The 16,612-nt window shown below is 38.4% G+C and overlaps 1 protein-coding gene across 3 annotated transcripts in view; it reads left to right on the top strand.

Moving 5' to 3' along the window:
* The window catches only part of sbf2 (SET binding factor 2), a 120,439-nt gene that overhangs the window by 73,728 nt on the left and 30,099 nt on the right, over positions 1–16,612 (top strand). For all 3 annotated transcript variants that reach the window (XM_077518421.1, XM_077518419.1, XM_077518418.1), the window contains exons 16-18: positions 905–1,054; positions 8,694–8,762; positions 16,374–16,544. In XM_077518421.1, coding sequence (XP_077374547.1) covers positions 905–1,054; positions 8,694–8,762; positions 16,374–16,544 — 390 coding nt within the window. The remainder of the gene's footprint in view (positions 1–904; positions 1,055–8,693; positions 8,763–16,373; positions 16,545–16,612) is intronic.

Genomic DNA, 16,612 nt, shown 5'->3' with positions numbered 1-16,612 from the left:
ACACCTAGTATCAGCTCGAAAAATATTTGGCTCTCCAAGTACCATCATCATGACCACCATTAAAATACTAGCGCGGAAGTGTTCGTCAAAAACAAGACAAGTTTTTAGTGCGGAAAACTATGCTTAATGTTATTGTATGCTACTGTAACATTATGTATAGTTTGAAAATGGTCACTGAACTTAAATATAGGATATTAAAGACATTTATTTAAGTAATGGGTCATTTATAATGTGTTTCACTTAAAGTTAGAAACTGTCCTTAAATGTGAAAAAACAAAAAACAAACAACAGCAGCAGTTTTAAAGATTATAGAGACATACTAGACTAGAGGAAGCCCACGTACTACTGGTGGTATCCGTACCACACTTCGAGAATCACTGTTGTGAATTTTATGTACTTTTTCAGTCAGCTAGTTAGTGTTTTGTTGCCTACTTCCTTGAGAAACTGATTATTTCACTATTAAGGTAATTTAGTCCATCCTGTGTGTTGGCATCCTAAGGTTTTAACAGACATGGATGTTGTCTCACATTTTCCTTCACGTGGGGCATTGTGTACAAACCGGGATATTGGAGGCACTTTTTCTTTTTTTTTTTGACACTGGCCAACAGCCAGTTTCCTTTGTGTCTTACTGACTTCATATATTTGTTTTATAATTGAAGCATGTGTCACACTGCTTACGTAAGAATGCTTACTATTTATCCTGTGAACCGTCCACAAGCCTATAAAACCACCATGATACAGTGACTATTTCAAGATTTTAATAAACAGTCTATATATTTTAATTTTATTTTTCATTTCTTGTTATTCCTGATATGGCTCATCAAATGTAGTCCATCTAAATCAGTTACGGTCTCACTTAGTTCTTCCCCAACCCTGCCTCTGACCGTCATCACCCTCTTAACAGACTCTTCCTGCTGCTCTGCGGGCACTCAAAGGCAAAGCAGCTCGCCAGTGTCTGACTGAGGAGCTAAGTCTTCATGTCCAGCAAAATCGTGCCATCCTGGACCACCAACAGTTTGACTACATCATTCGGATGATGAATTGTGCCTTGCAGGTAATTCACAGAAATCCATGGAAAAAAATGTTTTGTCATGATCACTTTTCAAAAGACAATAACAGCAAATTGTCGGCAATCAAATGGCTTAATCTTAATCTTCTTCTGAAATTGAAATCACTTTGCTTTCTTCAGCATCCTCAAATGAAGTGTTTGAATAATTATTATCCTCTACTTATGTTTACGTTTTGTAGCAAAAACTGCAACTACCCCACATTTCTTTTCCGACCTCTTTCATAAAATCATTTTGGGGTAAAAATAACCACGATTTATGGTAGCGGATCCGTCCAGAAAAGAAATCAAAACAGGAAAATAGTTACAATGTCCTCAGCTTTTAAGCAAACGCAGTGTCAAAGAAGCACAATTGTACATGAGACCTACTGTCCACGGTTACCCTTCCTCCTGCTTTTTGCTTTCCTGTATTCTTCAGTTGTTTACAACATGTTGTAAGAATGAGTCCAGTAATGTTGCTCATTGTTTATCACTCAGCTTGTTTGTCTCTTCCTGGTGTCGCCATAGTTGAAACAAGTGTCAAAATCAGTCAGCTGTGTGTTTTGTGCTGTCCGGGAAGAGGCTGAAGCCTCACTCAGCTAAAGCAGCCAGGTCTATATTGCTAATACTTCATTTTTAGTGCCTTGATTCGGCCCACTCTTTGGATTTGAATCATTGTAAGCAGTTCTCAGTGTATAGATTTCATGGAGTAACTTTGGATTCCAGTCATTTTAAAAAAAAAAATACAAAGCCATTTAACTCATTTGCTCCCAAAAAACGTATAAATACGTTCTATTTTAAATATTTTAAGTGTCCCAAAGACTTATTTATATGTTTTTGTGTTTTGTTTTTGTTTGTTTTTTTTATGCCAGAGCATACAGAAGGATTACATGCAGCCTCTCAACTGCAGAGAACAGGGTGAAGCAATGGTAGTAATTACAAAAACAGCCAGCAGGTGGCAGCAGAGTATAAGAGATCAACCAGGGCTATGTTGGAAACAAGCTGATTTCCGCACAATTCCAAACATATTTGTGAATAAAAAAAAGATAGAAATATACCTTTTTTTTTTCCTGATGAAAGAAGAGACTTTAATGTCTCTTTTGGTAGGTTGCATGTTTTGATAGCAATAGAACACAATATTCTGTGGGGCTTGCAAAATCAGGTATAACAGTCGGGAGCGAAGTGGTTTGAATAAAATGTCTAAAGTTGACACCTTGTGACAAAACTATTGATTAGCAGTATCAGTCTCACTGGCTGACTGCACTAAACTGAATGGGCTTAATTTACGGACACACTTACATTTTCTACTATGATATAGTTGCAAAGTGTACAAGAATACAGACTTTTGGACACTCACTCGTAGTGACACACATTCTGATTTTACTGTCTTCTTTTTTTTACTTTCATTGGAACCAGACATTTGTTCTGAGCTCAGTTTTTATGGATTTCTTTGAGATGAGCTGCGAAAGAAATATAAATAGCAAATTGGCGGTGAAGTTATTATTACTTCACACCGTTTCTTGCAACACCCTGTCATTAAACAGACTCACAGAGATATTTTATTGTATGTGTGTGTGTGCATGCGTGTGTATCGGAGATAGACAGAGTGAGGGATCAGAGTGACCTATCCTGTAAAAAATGTTGCTTGCTTTTGTGGAACGATAGCATGATGCCTCATTAGGATTAGTGGCGCCCACATGTACGTGACACGTTGATTCACAATGACATCATCATTAGGAGGCCAATCATGACATTCCTCATTAAACGGCCCCCCTCATGGTGTACAACAGTTTCGTTTTTGTGGTCGTGATCAGTGTTCAAAGGGTTTTTGGGATCAGATGGTGGAGTGTGACACAAAACTGTATCAAAAGTCAAATGTCAGGTTGATATGAGTTACATGTAAGGCTGCACCTTGAAAGTTTTAATATCACATATTTTTGTGATTAGCCCACCAAATTCAATGAACCAAAATGGATTTTAAAAGATTTTAGCATTCTTAAACACAATATGTGCATATGAGGTGCAGTTATACATTCCTCCACTATAGTATCTATGATGGGGCTGTACAATTAATCAAAATTCAGTTACAATTTAAATTATTACACTCCACAATTACAAAGTCAGGATAGTCGTTAAAAAAAATAATTAATACTAATTTTGAGTTGTTTAAATGTATACATTAGCACCTTTTAAAAAAAATAGATACAAGGAGCTTGCATAATTATAGTGTTACAAAGAATTTTGTCTTAATATTTTTTTTACATTTAAACATGTTCTTGTTTTGTTCCAAAAAATAATTGATGGTCTTAATCTTGAGTTCAGTTATTACCAAAATAATCCGTCTTATTATTTTCTTCATAATCGAGCAGCCCTAATCTATGACTTTGAGTGTGTATGACTATAAAAAGGAGTCCTGGCTTTGTGAGTGACATGGGCGTCAGTGAATGAGAGTGTAAAGTTGTCTGATAGGTTAGCCAGTCTGTGTTTTTTGAGTGACACCACCAGGTTAAGTGTGAAATTCTCCTAAATTTGACTTGCTCTGTCTTTCACACTCTACTTGGCTGTGTGGAAAAATGAATTCAAATACCTCAAGGCAGAGATTTTGTGTGAACTTTTTTTTCTAGTTGTAGTCCTAGTACATGTTTTCCAAGAAGCCAATTTTCAAAGCCTGCACTCCATGAAAAAAAAATCTGCATTCTCAGGAATGCAATGTTGTCGCCAGTAATATTTGACAATATTTTTTCCTGTTTAAACAAAGGTTATTATCCTTATCTGTGTTTCTGCCATGAATCACAAAGTAACAAGCGCCACTGACGCATTTGAGCTAATTGCCCATCTAGTTGTGTGCACACACACTGGTCAGTGCTCCTGCTCCCCGCCGTACACAGGCCATGTGGGGGAATGAGGCCTGCTGTGGATGTATCCTGGCATCCCAACCATTTCCTGTCAGATAGGATTATTAGTCCTCTGTGCTCTGCTCTCTCATGGCCCAGGGCCTCATCTCAGTTAAAACACACCCTCTGAATGGAAGTTTACTAGGAGAGAGGATTATGGTGAGCGGTTCACGTGGCAACGTGAAGCCATATGTCCCACATGATGGCGAGTTTGATGTGCTGAGGTGAGAAGTGGGCAAGACGAGCACATGTTCCACACATATGTAGGTCAGAGAAAAATGACTGTTGTCACGGAGCTGACATTCTCGATGGTGAGCCTAAAGATCACTAGAACAGTTTAAGCAGTTTCAGTTTCAGTTTCACTTCATTACTTGTGGCATTATTGAGCACATAAATTAGTTTCTTTCTGTGAGAACATGGCCTCTGTCTGCCTCTTTAGTCTTGATGGACTGCTTGACGTAGTAATATGTTCACTGGGAAATGATGTTCAGCTTGTTCCATTCGCTGTCCAGTGTAGCCAGGTAAACATCTGCTGAAATCAGATTTCAGAACTCTCAGCCCAACACAGAGGTCAACTATGCGGCCTTCTCTTCCGTTTGCAGTTGCAAATAACTAAAATATGTTACGCACGTTAAGTGCGTAAAAGTGCCATTTTACGTGCACATTCCAGGCCCTTCACTTCATTCCAGCAGATTTCCTGGATAGCGTCTTAGGAAGTTTCCCTTTGTTCACTTCCTGCATCTTTTCTGTCACGTGCTCACTGTAGCGTGTACGTGTCTGAGGCCGAATAACCACGTTAGTCATTGTAGCCCTTAAGCAATCCTGCAGCTTCAAAGGGGAGGAAAAGACTGGTGAGAATTACAGTAAATAATGGGAGGAAAAGAAGACAGAGTGAGGTTGTAGCGGCCAGAAATGTGAGGCTACACTTTCAAACAAGTTCTTGTCTGTGAATTCTTCCCCAAATAAACGTGTACTCCCCACCCTGCATGCAGTGGATTCGGAAAGGCATTGCCTTCAATGCCTTGCTCATTTTCCTCATGTCATTGGAAAATCAGTTTTCACTATGCTTTATGTTTATCCTCAGGCCTTTTTTAGATAATGTGCTTATTTCTCTGAGTTTATCTACAAAGTTTTTGTGCCGTTGCTACTCATCCAGCCGTTTTAGAGGAGATTATAGGTGGTAAATAATGTAGTTAGTGAACCCGATATCATTTACTTGACATTTTCCATTTTATAATCCTCATAAAAAAAATACCTTTTTTAATATTTATTTCCAAATGTAATGTTTGGGGTTATGAGTGGTGCGACTCCAACGATCTGCTGCTCAACACTGAGAAGACCAAGGAGCTCATTGTGGACTTCAGGAGGAATGCTGCCCTGCATACACCCATCCACATTAAAGGGATGGTGGTGGAGCGTGTGAACAACTTCAAGTTCCTGGGAGTCCACATCTCTGAGGATCTCACATGGACAACTGGTTAAGAAGCCTCACCAGCGGCTCTTCTTCCTCAGGGCTCTGAGAAAGAACCACCTGTCCTCACATATTCTGGTGAACTTCTACCGCAGCACTATTGAGAGTATTTTGACCAATTGCATCACAGTTTGGTATGGAAACTGCTCAGCTATGGACCGGAAGGCTTTGCAGAGGGTGGCGAAAGCCGCCCAGCGCATCGCCGGTGCACCACTCACCTCTGTTGAGGACATCTATATGAGGCGGTGACTGAAGAGGGGGAAGAAAATCACTAAAGACTCCAGTCATCCAGCACATGGACACTTTACCCTCATGCCCTCTGGAAGGCGTTGCAGGAGCCTCCGGACTAAGACCACTAGATATCAGAATAGCTACTTCCCCACTGCTGTTAGACTCCTGAACACTGTCTCCTGATCATAATTGCACTACTATAAATAAATATCTCTAAATACTGTAGAGACAGTCATATACAATTATTTAGCTGTTTATCAATACTACATACATATTTATAGCCTGCAATAATGTGTATATACTGTTTCGATCTTATTTTTAAAATATATAATTTATTCTTGCTAAAGCACTTCTGGATGGATGCAAACTGCATTTCGTTGTTCTGAACTTGTGACAGTGCAATGACAATAAAGTTGAATTCTATTCTATTCTATTCTATTCTATTCTATTCTAACCATTTTACATTTATGTGCATCTGGATTGTTAATCCAGAAAATTGTTTTTCATCATTGTGAAAACGGCGCTACACAAAATACTGTGGACATTACCACCTCCTACAGGGCAGAATTTTCTGGCCCCTGTCTTCTAAGATTTCTGTTGCAAAGAAAATATTATATGCACCGCTGAATTTCAGTGTTTTTGGTTTGGTTTGGTAGACATTCACTGATGAGTGCAATTATGATCGGGAACTCCAAAGCCTGCAGAATTATTCACTATGCCAGTAAACAATGCTGTGGTGCAGCTCCAAGGTGGAACTTATTATCAAAGCCCAAATGGCAGAAAAGACAAACACAAGTGACAGGCAAAATAAGACAGAAACTGTGCTGCTTAGTCGACGCAGGTGGCAGGCTGGCTTTTATGTGTAGCTGCGGCACTTGTGTTTTGCATTTTCGCTCCTCTGTACATTCTTGTTTTTTTTCCCAGTCTTCTCTTGAGCAATGGTGGCAACAGGGGCCCTGTTGCAGACCACTATCAGAGAATGCTGCATTCTTCACTCTATGCTGTGAACTCTTGATTTCTCAATGTGTGACTATATACAACATTCTTTTTCATGACTTTGAAGTCAAGCAGAGTATGAAATAAATGCTTGCCTTTTTTTTTTTTTTTTTTTTTTTTTTTTTTTTTTTTTTTTTTTTGTTTAAATATGAAACAAGTCCAATTGGGAGTTATGAGTTATGACATCAGGTCACTTATGTTTCCTCTGGCTATATTCTCCTTAAATTCAGTAGCTTATCCTGACATAGCTGCGCACTAATAAGTACCAATTTCCTGTGAATTAAGTACTTTTGGAGTCCTCAAAGGAGTTCTCATCCAGCTCTTTTTTTTTTTTTTTTTTTTTTAGAGCTCCTTAGGCTCCTGCATGATAGCTTGGTGTACTCTCCATCCTAATGGTGTTCTCTTGAAAGACTGATAAGTGCCACCTCTTTGACCTGACCGAAGCTAAAATACAGTTTAGACGTGCCTGCCACAGTGTTTCCTAGTTAGCTGGTATTTTTGTGACATAAAGGCTGCATTTTGTCCAGGTTATATTAAACATATATAGAGTTAAGCCTAAAATGATATATTGCATGTGAGTTGTGAGATCAACTACATTTATTTGTTGGTAATGGTTATCTTTTAGCTGGGAATTAACCAAGAATCTGGAAAGAGACTGTAAGATTGTGTGAAAAGATGTTATTGTAATTGATTAAAATGCTTGATGAGTATGCTCAATGAAGCCTTTACAATGGTCGAATATTGTTTCCTTAAAATCATGCATATCAATAATTTTCAAAATGTAATAAACAAATAAAATTAAAATATTTTATTAATATTTTTAACATGGTTTTCTCCCTGTCTTTTTCCATTTCCTTGTTTCATTTCTAGATAGACAGAAATTCAAACATAATCTTAGCAAAATTAGACAACTATTAAAGTGTTGCCCATGGTAAGTTCTAAATATGTTCAATTGTGCGATAGCAGTGTTTATGCAGTTAGTGCATGAGCTACAAAAATGATACGTCATATTTGAGTAATGATTTGAGTAATGATTGCAAACTCACAGGCATGCCGCATGAATATAGATAAGAGTATTTAAAAAAAAAAAAAAAAAAAGTGTGTTGGTATACATAATATTTATTGAATAGTACTGAATGTGTAATATGGATAAGCAGCCAAAAGTTAGACCTTCTATAAATTCACAAATTTGGTCAGGATTGAAGAACTAATTATTATCCTGTGTGTTGACAGTTTGTTCAAATTATTTTCCATACCTCCTCTATTATTATTATTTTTCTTTTAAAATATGTACTGGGCCAATGAAGAAGATCGTAAACCCCACCAAGTTTCCAAGACAGGTGGACAAGCGGATGCACACAGATTACAAAATAAAAATAGCTCTGGTGTGGGGATAATATTTTTATTTGTCACAGAGGAAATATTTTCAACCATTCTTTGATTTAAAAGTAGGAAAGAAAATGGATTGATTCTGTGTCTCGGCATGGCCAAATGGCTCTGAAAAAAATAAAGATTTTATGAAACATGTTGTGATTGTTTGTGATAAAATAAATTCAAGACTGGTGTGCTTAAACAAGTGTGTCAGGACAATGATTATATAAGGCTATTGAAAGCATATGTCTGTGTCTACTATGGAAAATGAAGTGAGTGGTTTTGGCCGATTTCTTTTTATTTATTTATTTTTTCTGCTTGGCACTGACATCTAACAGGACACCCAATGTCTTTATGTAACGGGTGTTTGAATAGTTTACCCTTTAGTGTTTATCACGTCGATCATTCCCATGTGTCATGCATGCTTAATGTCCACTTAGACAGAGTGTAGTTAAGATATAGCTGAGGAACACATACCAACGATAACGCAATGTCTCATTTCTCCATTACCAAAACATGCAGATGTTTTGTTTTGTTTTTTTGTTTGTTTGTTTTTTGTTTGTTTTGTTTTGTTTTCCTCCCCCAGCTGATCCTCTGTGTGTTGGGAGCTGGAACAGAAATGCGTAACCTGTGACCTGCTGCGTCTTGCCCCGCTCTCACTTGTCCCCTGTTGTTTGACCCACAGGACTGTTCCAGCTCAGAGGAGTACATCGTGGCTGCTGCGCTCCTGCCACTGTCAACAGCCTTTTACAGAGTAAGTAGGTTCATTAGACACAGATGTGGCTTCTGTTTTTCTTATTTCACAGATAATGCATACAAACTACTAGGGTGCCATGCTGCCTGTTGCTAAAACCACTTCCAGCCTCTTACATGCAGTAGTTTTTGAGCCTTTAAGAGACCCAACAATATTCCATTCTCACTATATAGTGGTGCCTTGACTTACAAGTCTGATTTGTTCCATGACCACTCTCGTAACTTAAAACATTTGTATCCCAAATCATATTTCCCCTTTGCAATGAATGGAAATACCATTGATTGGTTCCAACCACCCAAATAACATCAACAAAAAGTTGTGTAATGTGCTTTTAGTACAGGGGTGGCCAAGGTCTGTCCTCGAGAGCCGCTATCCAGCCTGTTTTCCATGTCTCCCATCTTCAGCGCAGCTGAATCTAATGATCAGCTCATCAGCAAGCTTTGCAGATGCCTGATAACGATCCTGATCATGAATCAGGTGTGTTAGTGGATAGAAATATGGAAAACAGGCTGGATAGCGGCTCTCGAGGACCGAACTTGGGCGCCCCTGTTTTAGTAAGATAAAAAGCACTACACAGAACTGTACTTGCATCATGATTAATTCGATGTGTAGCCTCCAGGAGCCTGTACTTTAGAATACAGACAGGAATCTACACGAAGTAGACAGTCAAAACTGCTCAATAAGCTCCAATAATAATCATTTTGTTTTGTAGTGGTTATGCATGTGTTCATATGAGTTGCTTAGGCCAGTGTTTCCCATACAGGTGTACGCAAGCACATTGCAGGGACTACATTGAAACATTAATAATTTATTTCCAAGATAAATAAATTTTTTTCAGTCATTTCATAAGCTTGACAATAAAATATGTGTGCACTACAACTTTTTTCCCCAAGGAGATAATGACCTGGGGTACAGCCGCCCCAAAATCACGACAGCCGCATGTCAGGTTAAGTGTAAAACAGGTTTGCCTGTATTAAAATGTGTTAATAATAAATATTCTAAGAGTTGTAAATAACAAAGGTAGGTTTTAGATTTATTTGGATTTCGTTTTTTTTTTTTTTTTTTTTTTTTTTTTTTTTTACAAATTTATGTTATTTGTTTTCAAGGCAACATTTATTTTTATGTTTAATTTGCAGTAAATGGCTTGAAGCAGTTAAGCTTGTGGCTTCTTTTTTGAAGAATTGTTCACTATCTGCAGAACTGCTTCTGATTGTGAAGTACGCTGCTTCCAACCAGTGTTCGTATCACAAATGTTTGCTTTTTTTTTTTTTTTTTTTTTTTTTTTTTTTTTTTTTTAAACAATTTTAGCTTTTTACCTTATTAATCTGGACTGGAACCTGAGTTGCACTTGAGTGCTACATGACTCATTACGTTCATTACACTTAAATAATAATAATAATGATATAAAAAGTGACTCATTTTTGTCAGGGTTTCATTGCTCGTTGGGGGTGTGTGTGTGTGTGTGGGTGTGTGTGTGGGGGTGGGGGTGTGTGTGTTTGGGGTTCATAAGGATTTCTGCTAGCTGCAGTGCAATAATGCTAATGATTTCTTACCAACGTCTGGAACCCAATAAAACAGACTCTTAACAGCTGCATACAGCAATGTTTGTGTTTTTGCAACTAGTTTTCTCCTCACCTACTGGGTAAAATGTAAAATGAGGTCAGGCAAGAATTTGCCAAATATAGATTCTGGAATTACTGCTGCACTGGTGCAAAAGTCACAGTAGAACCATGACATAAACAAGTATAAGTAATGGGGCATCCTGGTAGTCACAACTCCTCTCAGGGCTCTCCAACGAAATAAGTTGTCCCTCTCTTTGCAACAGTGCTTTATTTCTTGAACTTGACAGGTATTCAATTCCTCAGTGTTTGAGTTAGCCAGTTTAAGGTTTGGACTTTGACTAGACCATTATAGCATACTTGTTTTTTCCCCAGCCATTCTGTTTTTTTTTTGTTTTTTGTTTTTTTCCCAATGGGATCGTTTTCTTCTTAAATGACTCTTAAATATGTGTGTAAACACAAGACGAGGTTGACAAAATGACAGCAAGTTGCCTAGATCTTGTGGCTGTAAAGTAATCCCGACATGTTTGTCTTTCACCAAATGCGGCTCTATGCACATACTTCCAAAGATTGACAACCTTTGGGGTGTTTTTTTCTTTTTTTTTTTCTTTTTTCTTTTTTTCTTATTTTTTTTTTTTTTTTACTGAGCCAGCCTGCCATGTTTATTTTAGACAGGCAATGCTTTCTCTTGGCAACCTGTGAAAACAAGACGTACATGGACAGCTGTTTTCTCACTGTACATTGTATCATGAACTTTCTATAGTGACTGAGAGGTAGCGCTGCCTTGGATATACATGTATTTCTATATGTCAATGTGTGTTTGATCCAGGGGTGAACTTACAAGGAAATGAAAATTTTTGATGATGGACCTTCAATTTGGAAAAAGGATGTACTTTTGTTACTATATCTGTCCTGTTTTTAATGAGTCACTTTTTATCATGTTTTCAAAATCTTACTGCAAGTCTAAGAACAAGTCATTTTCACTCGTGTGAAATTACATTTTACATCCACATCTCCTTAACTTAAAAGGGAATGTTTTATATGTATCAAGCTCACAGTCAGAGTATACACTAACGTAGTCGCAAAATGATTTAACTTATATTTCTGTGGGCGCTGACTGCCAACTCATGGGCCATTAAATGCATTTGTTGAAACCACTCTGGTTGTGTGAAATCATATGTAAATGTTGACGTAAAAATTGTCTTTTCCCTTCACTGTATTTGGGTTTCAGGAGTCAAAGTTCACCCTATTTTAATGTTGCCAGCAATACTATCCACAAGCTCCTACGTAGATTCTCCAGGTCAAGGAACATGGGAGCTTTCCACACACTGCAGCCGCCTGCTACCACAGTCGTCACTACTAGCGATAGTATTTGTATTTTCCATATGTTGACGGTTCTCAGCTGATGTTTTTAACGCACAGATGCACCCGTTCAGTCCTTAAATACCTCTGCTTTTCCATGTCCCCTGACTCTTCTGATATACTGCATGTTGCAGATGTTTGTTAGTAGTAGCGATAGAAGGAAAGACAAACTGATGTCCAAAATATGCCACTGTATTTTGTAGGGGTGTTAAAAAAAAATCGATTCGGCAATATATCACGATGCTACAGCACGCAATTCTCGAATTGATTCAATAGGCAGCCGAATCGATTTTTTAACATCCATTTTTGATGAAAAAATATTCAACAAAACATCTAACTTTCACACCTTAAGCATGGAAGAATGTTATATTAATGGAACATTAAGCCTTAATATTTTATTTCAATGCTGTTCTAACATGAAAAAGGTTACAACCTGTTTGTTAAATACAGTGGCTCACAGTTATAACACTGAAGTTTGAGATCAATAAATAATACATTTTCACACAAATCTTACAGTGTACATGTACAAGTTTACTGAATGGTATTTTCTAAATTGAGTAAAAGAAATCTTAACAATCGACTTGTAAATTCATATCGGGATTAATCGGTATCGAATCGAATCGTGACCTATGACCTAATCGTGATACGGATCGAATCGTCAGGTACTAGGCAATTCACACCCCTAGTGTTTTGCATGCGTGGTTTCCATGACCACAGTGGCCCTTTGTTAGATGCAATGATGGAGTTTTGTTTAGTTTCACAGTTCCCCTGGCCTTTATTATCTAAAAAATAGTCTTTATCAGGACACGTGTAAGCGTCACTGACATTTGAGTATGTCTTTCTTTTGCATAATATTCAATCCATTTGAATGTGCCACAGTAGATGTCTTTGTTGTACTGGATACAATGTATTTTATCCTGCTGGATAAAAGTCATTTGATGACCTACACTGCAGGAACACTCTCCTGTCCTCATGAGGGTAATGACGCACTGGTTGACCCTTGTGTGACTCCAAAATGTTCAACTTCTGGTTTACTTAATCTATGTTTACCTCCTTTTGGAACATTTACATTACTTGTACATTGCGTTATTACACAGCTATGTTCTATTGGTGGGTTTGTTTATGATTCTGACTTTCAGCATCATCTTACTATGAGTAAATACTTTTTTTTTCTACGCTAGAGGAGATTGATTATGTGCAAGGCAGTTATGGAAGAATAATTACCGTACTTTCCCCCCCCCCCCCCCCCCCTGCAATTCAGGAATGTTCTGAATTTTGCCTCCAGACTGGTGACGTATTGGGTTCGACCCAGCATTTTCAGTGACAACATGAACTATTACTCAGTATCTGCAAGACATACTTGACATGTGATGTCCAGTCTGTGCTTGAAGGCTACCTACCTACTGCTTGTTCTGCCATGAACCTCAGGATTGTGCCCCAAAAGTTAAAAACAAGAGCCCAGATCCTGATAGGCCCTTTTACCTTTTACCTACTCACACGTTCTCCCTTTGACATTCCTTTGTGTTTTTTGACTTGTTTTCATCCTTCTCTGAAACTTACATTCCACCCTCCATGAATCGAGTCCCTCAGCCAGTTATGTCTGATAGTAGTATACTCCCCCTTTTCCCTTTAATTTGATTTCCTTAATTCCTTTTCTCCTCCCTCTCTATTATTCTCCCCTTCCACATATCCCGCTTTGCCATCTGTCTTGTGAGTGTCTAGTTGTATTAAAGTGATGACCTAGGTCAAAATGACCTGCACATATCTGAAGAGTCAGAAAAACACACGCAGGCTGAGTATAGACAGCACAGATGCGTCACAAACACGCCCACCCCCGCACACACACGCACTCACACATCTGCTTTTAGACACATAGCATGTAGCACAGAGAGGTGTGAGAGAGGTTCTGATAGACCTGCTTGTTTGTATTACACTTTTTTTTATCCTTATCGCTGAAATTCATCTTGTCTGTGCAGAGTTTACTCTCGGATGTGTTCTTCCGCATGCGCTGGCAGCTTTGAGTCTTTCCTCGAATTATTTTTGACCGCAGAAGTTGAGCTGTCTTTTTTTTTTTTATTAACTTTGTAATGACTTATTGTATTTGTTACGCTGATGACAGGACATTTTTGTTGCCATCAATGTTGCATAATAGAGAACAAGGCATAGATCGTAGTGTAATCGTAGTGTGCAGCTTTCTGCAAGTTCTGAGAGAGAGGCTCAGGAGAATACTCCCTGCTTTAACAACAATATAACAATTTGCCGGAAAACGCAGTGTGAAAGTGGCTTGAGATAAGTTTCCACTTTGGGTAATGTACACCGTACCCCCCCATCAAGACATTTTGTTGTGCAAAAGAATGCTATATATTTATACCTACTGTAAATCAGAGGCGATAAAATTCATGAAAGTCCTCACCTCTGTGTATATCATCCCCAAATAAATTTCCTTTGTTGTGTAATGAAACAGAAGAGAAGCGTCTGTTGCAATAACATGTCTCTCTTGTTTAGTTTTTCTCTTAAGAGACTTGATTTATTCGTTATGTGCAATATTTTGGCCATAGTTTTCTTCCTATCTTAATTAGAATTTTATTGTTATCAATGAATCCAATGAACTTGGATCCAGGATAGGCCACGTGAGGAATAGCATGGTAGGTCCATGTCTTTCTTGGCTTTCGGCCCATCATAGAGGAATTAAAGCTGTTTTGTTTTTGCTGGTTTTAATAATAGCAACCGCCGACAGTTCTCATACTTGAGGATAAACAACAAAGTGACATTAAAAAAAAAAAAAAAAAAACACAACACCTAGTGTGTAATACTGGGGGGTGGGGGGAGGACTAATGCCTTTCAATTAAAAAAAAAAAAAAAAAAAGAGCAAGAAAGAAAGCACTGGGTCTTACAATAAGATCTTCACACTGCACTGTTGTTTGAACCAGATTAGATGCCAGAAAGAGAGCATTGCACGTTCCCTTACTGGATTGCCTTTACAGGCAACAAGTGCTTGTAAAACACACACACACACGAAACAGAAAGAAAACTGTACTCTACTGTTTTGTTTTTTGTTTTTTTGGTGGGTGTTTTAATACCCATAGCAACAAGAATAAATAAATTGCCAGTCATTGCATTAAGTGACCTTACAGCCTTCCAGATAACAATTTGGAAAATGGATTGTCATACCTTTAAAGCAGCTATTTGGAAGATTTAAAATTTCAAATCACTACTGCCACCTGTGGCCAAAAACAAACTGCACGCTCATACATGCTGCGCGCACTCGTACGAGAGGCTGGACTCTTCATATACAATTAACTATGTTTTCATATGTATTTTCAGAGGTAATAAATTTTATAAAGTTATACAGAGCTGTCCACTTCTGTCAATCATCAATTCACGGAATGAGACTCTCCCCACTAAACAATTGACGTCCACACGTGCAGATCATATTGCATTGGTCGGTCGAAGACCAGTTCTGTACTGTACTCCAAAACGATGTGCAAATGACGTCAATTAATTGGACCTCATTCCGACGTCAATATGCAGTTACATATTGTAGTCACCCTGCTCGACGGACGTGAACCTGATTCAAGTCATTATTAGTTTGTCGCCCCAGGCTAGTGTCATTGTGCGTTTGGCGAAAGGTGGGCCGTCATTTATGGAAATTCACGATTGAGAAAAACATATAGACCCATTCACTGCTTAGTGTGATACGATCGTGAATGTTATGGCCATTCAGTAGTAGAGTTCACATTCCGCTAGTAGGATGTAGCTACAATAGGCTATCGTCACGGAGGAAAATAACGCAATGTTTAGCCTGATTGAAACTCCTCGGAATGGAACGTCTGTTTTTCATAAGTCATTCTTTTCTATTTCATTCAATCTTGCTGCCCCTTTCGCACTATGTTGCTGTCTGCCTCCTTTCACCCCTAGTTACGACTGAGAAGTGGTCGATCTTGAGGTTACTGCTAATTGAAAACAACACATTTTTTTTCTAAATGTCAAGATACTCGCTTCTTACTTCGGATTAGAAAGCAAGCCAGTTGTGCATCACTTTTCAAATCCAAGTCTGATCTCAACTCTGTTCGCCGCTGAAATGCCAAACCGATGTTCAGTTCATTCTCGTTCTTGCCCGGCATCGGTCACTATCAAGTTTAGATTTTTTTTCGTGGCACTTGACATGTTTTTATTTTTTTATTGTTTTTTTTTTTTTAACCCTTCCGCGAAGTAACTGCCGGTGTCTGGGCACACTAGATGCAAATTCTCTTTTGAGAAGACTCCATTGCAGCGAAACTCTGTACTTAGTCCGACTTTGCGACTACAGGAAACGACTAACGAGAACGCGCTTGATGTCACATCCGCAGACGGGCAGAAAGGCGGGAAATTTGAAGGACTCGGACCGGACGCTTCCTGAAAAATATTGGCCAGGGGCATTGTGAACAGCTAAGATGTTGATCTACTAATTAGAATATGTTTTAGTCATAAATGGCCAAATAAAAGGGCTATTGTTAAGATATTTATTTGGGAAATCCTCCATATAGTAGCTTTAAGCCATGGCTTGTTTGAGTGAAGTAGAAAAACGAGCAGCTGTCAATGACATCACATTGGAAATAAATTAGATATGAGGATGAGAATTGACTGGCAGAATACAATAGTCACACTCAACTCATTAGCATTTCTGTTTCAATGTATTTTTCTCTTTCAGAAACTGGTTGTTGGGGTGAACCAGTTTGCCTATACCTGCATCCAGGACCACCCCATCTGGACCAATCAGCAATTTTGGGAGGCCACTTTTTACAGCGAGGTCCAGAGCCAAATCCGAGCCTTGTATCTCAACACCCCGGAGGAGAAGTGGGGCATCATTGCCAGGCTGAAGGTAAAGTGATGCTGTCGCTAGAGCTTGGATTTATCTGGAGTCTTATATACTTGCTCTCTTTTAATCCA

This window comes from Festucalex cinctus, chromosome 4, assembly GCF_051991245.1.
Source record: "Festucalex cinctus isolate MCC-2025b chromosome 4, RoL_Fcin_1.0, whole genome shotgun sequence".
Lineage (NCBI taxonomy): Eukaryota > Metazoa > Chordata > Actinopteri > Syngnathiformes > Syngnathidae > Festucalex > Festucalex cinctus.
The sequence above is the reverse complement of the archived record's forward strand: the minus strand, read 5'-3'. Positions and strand labels throughout refer to the sequence as shown.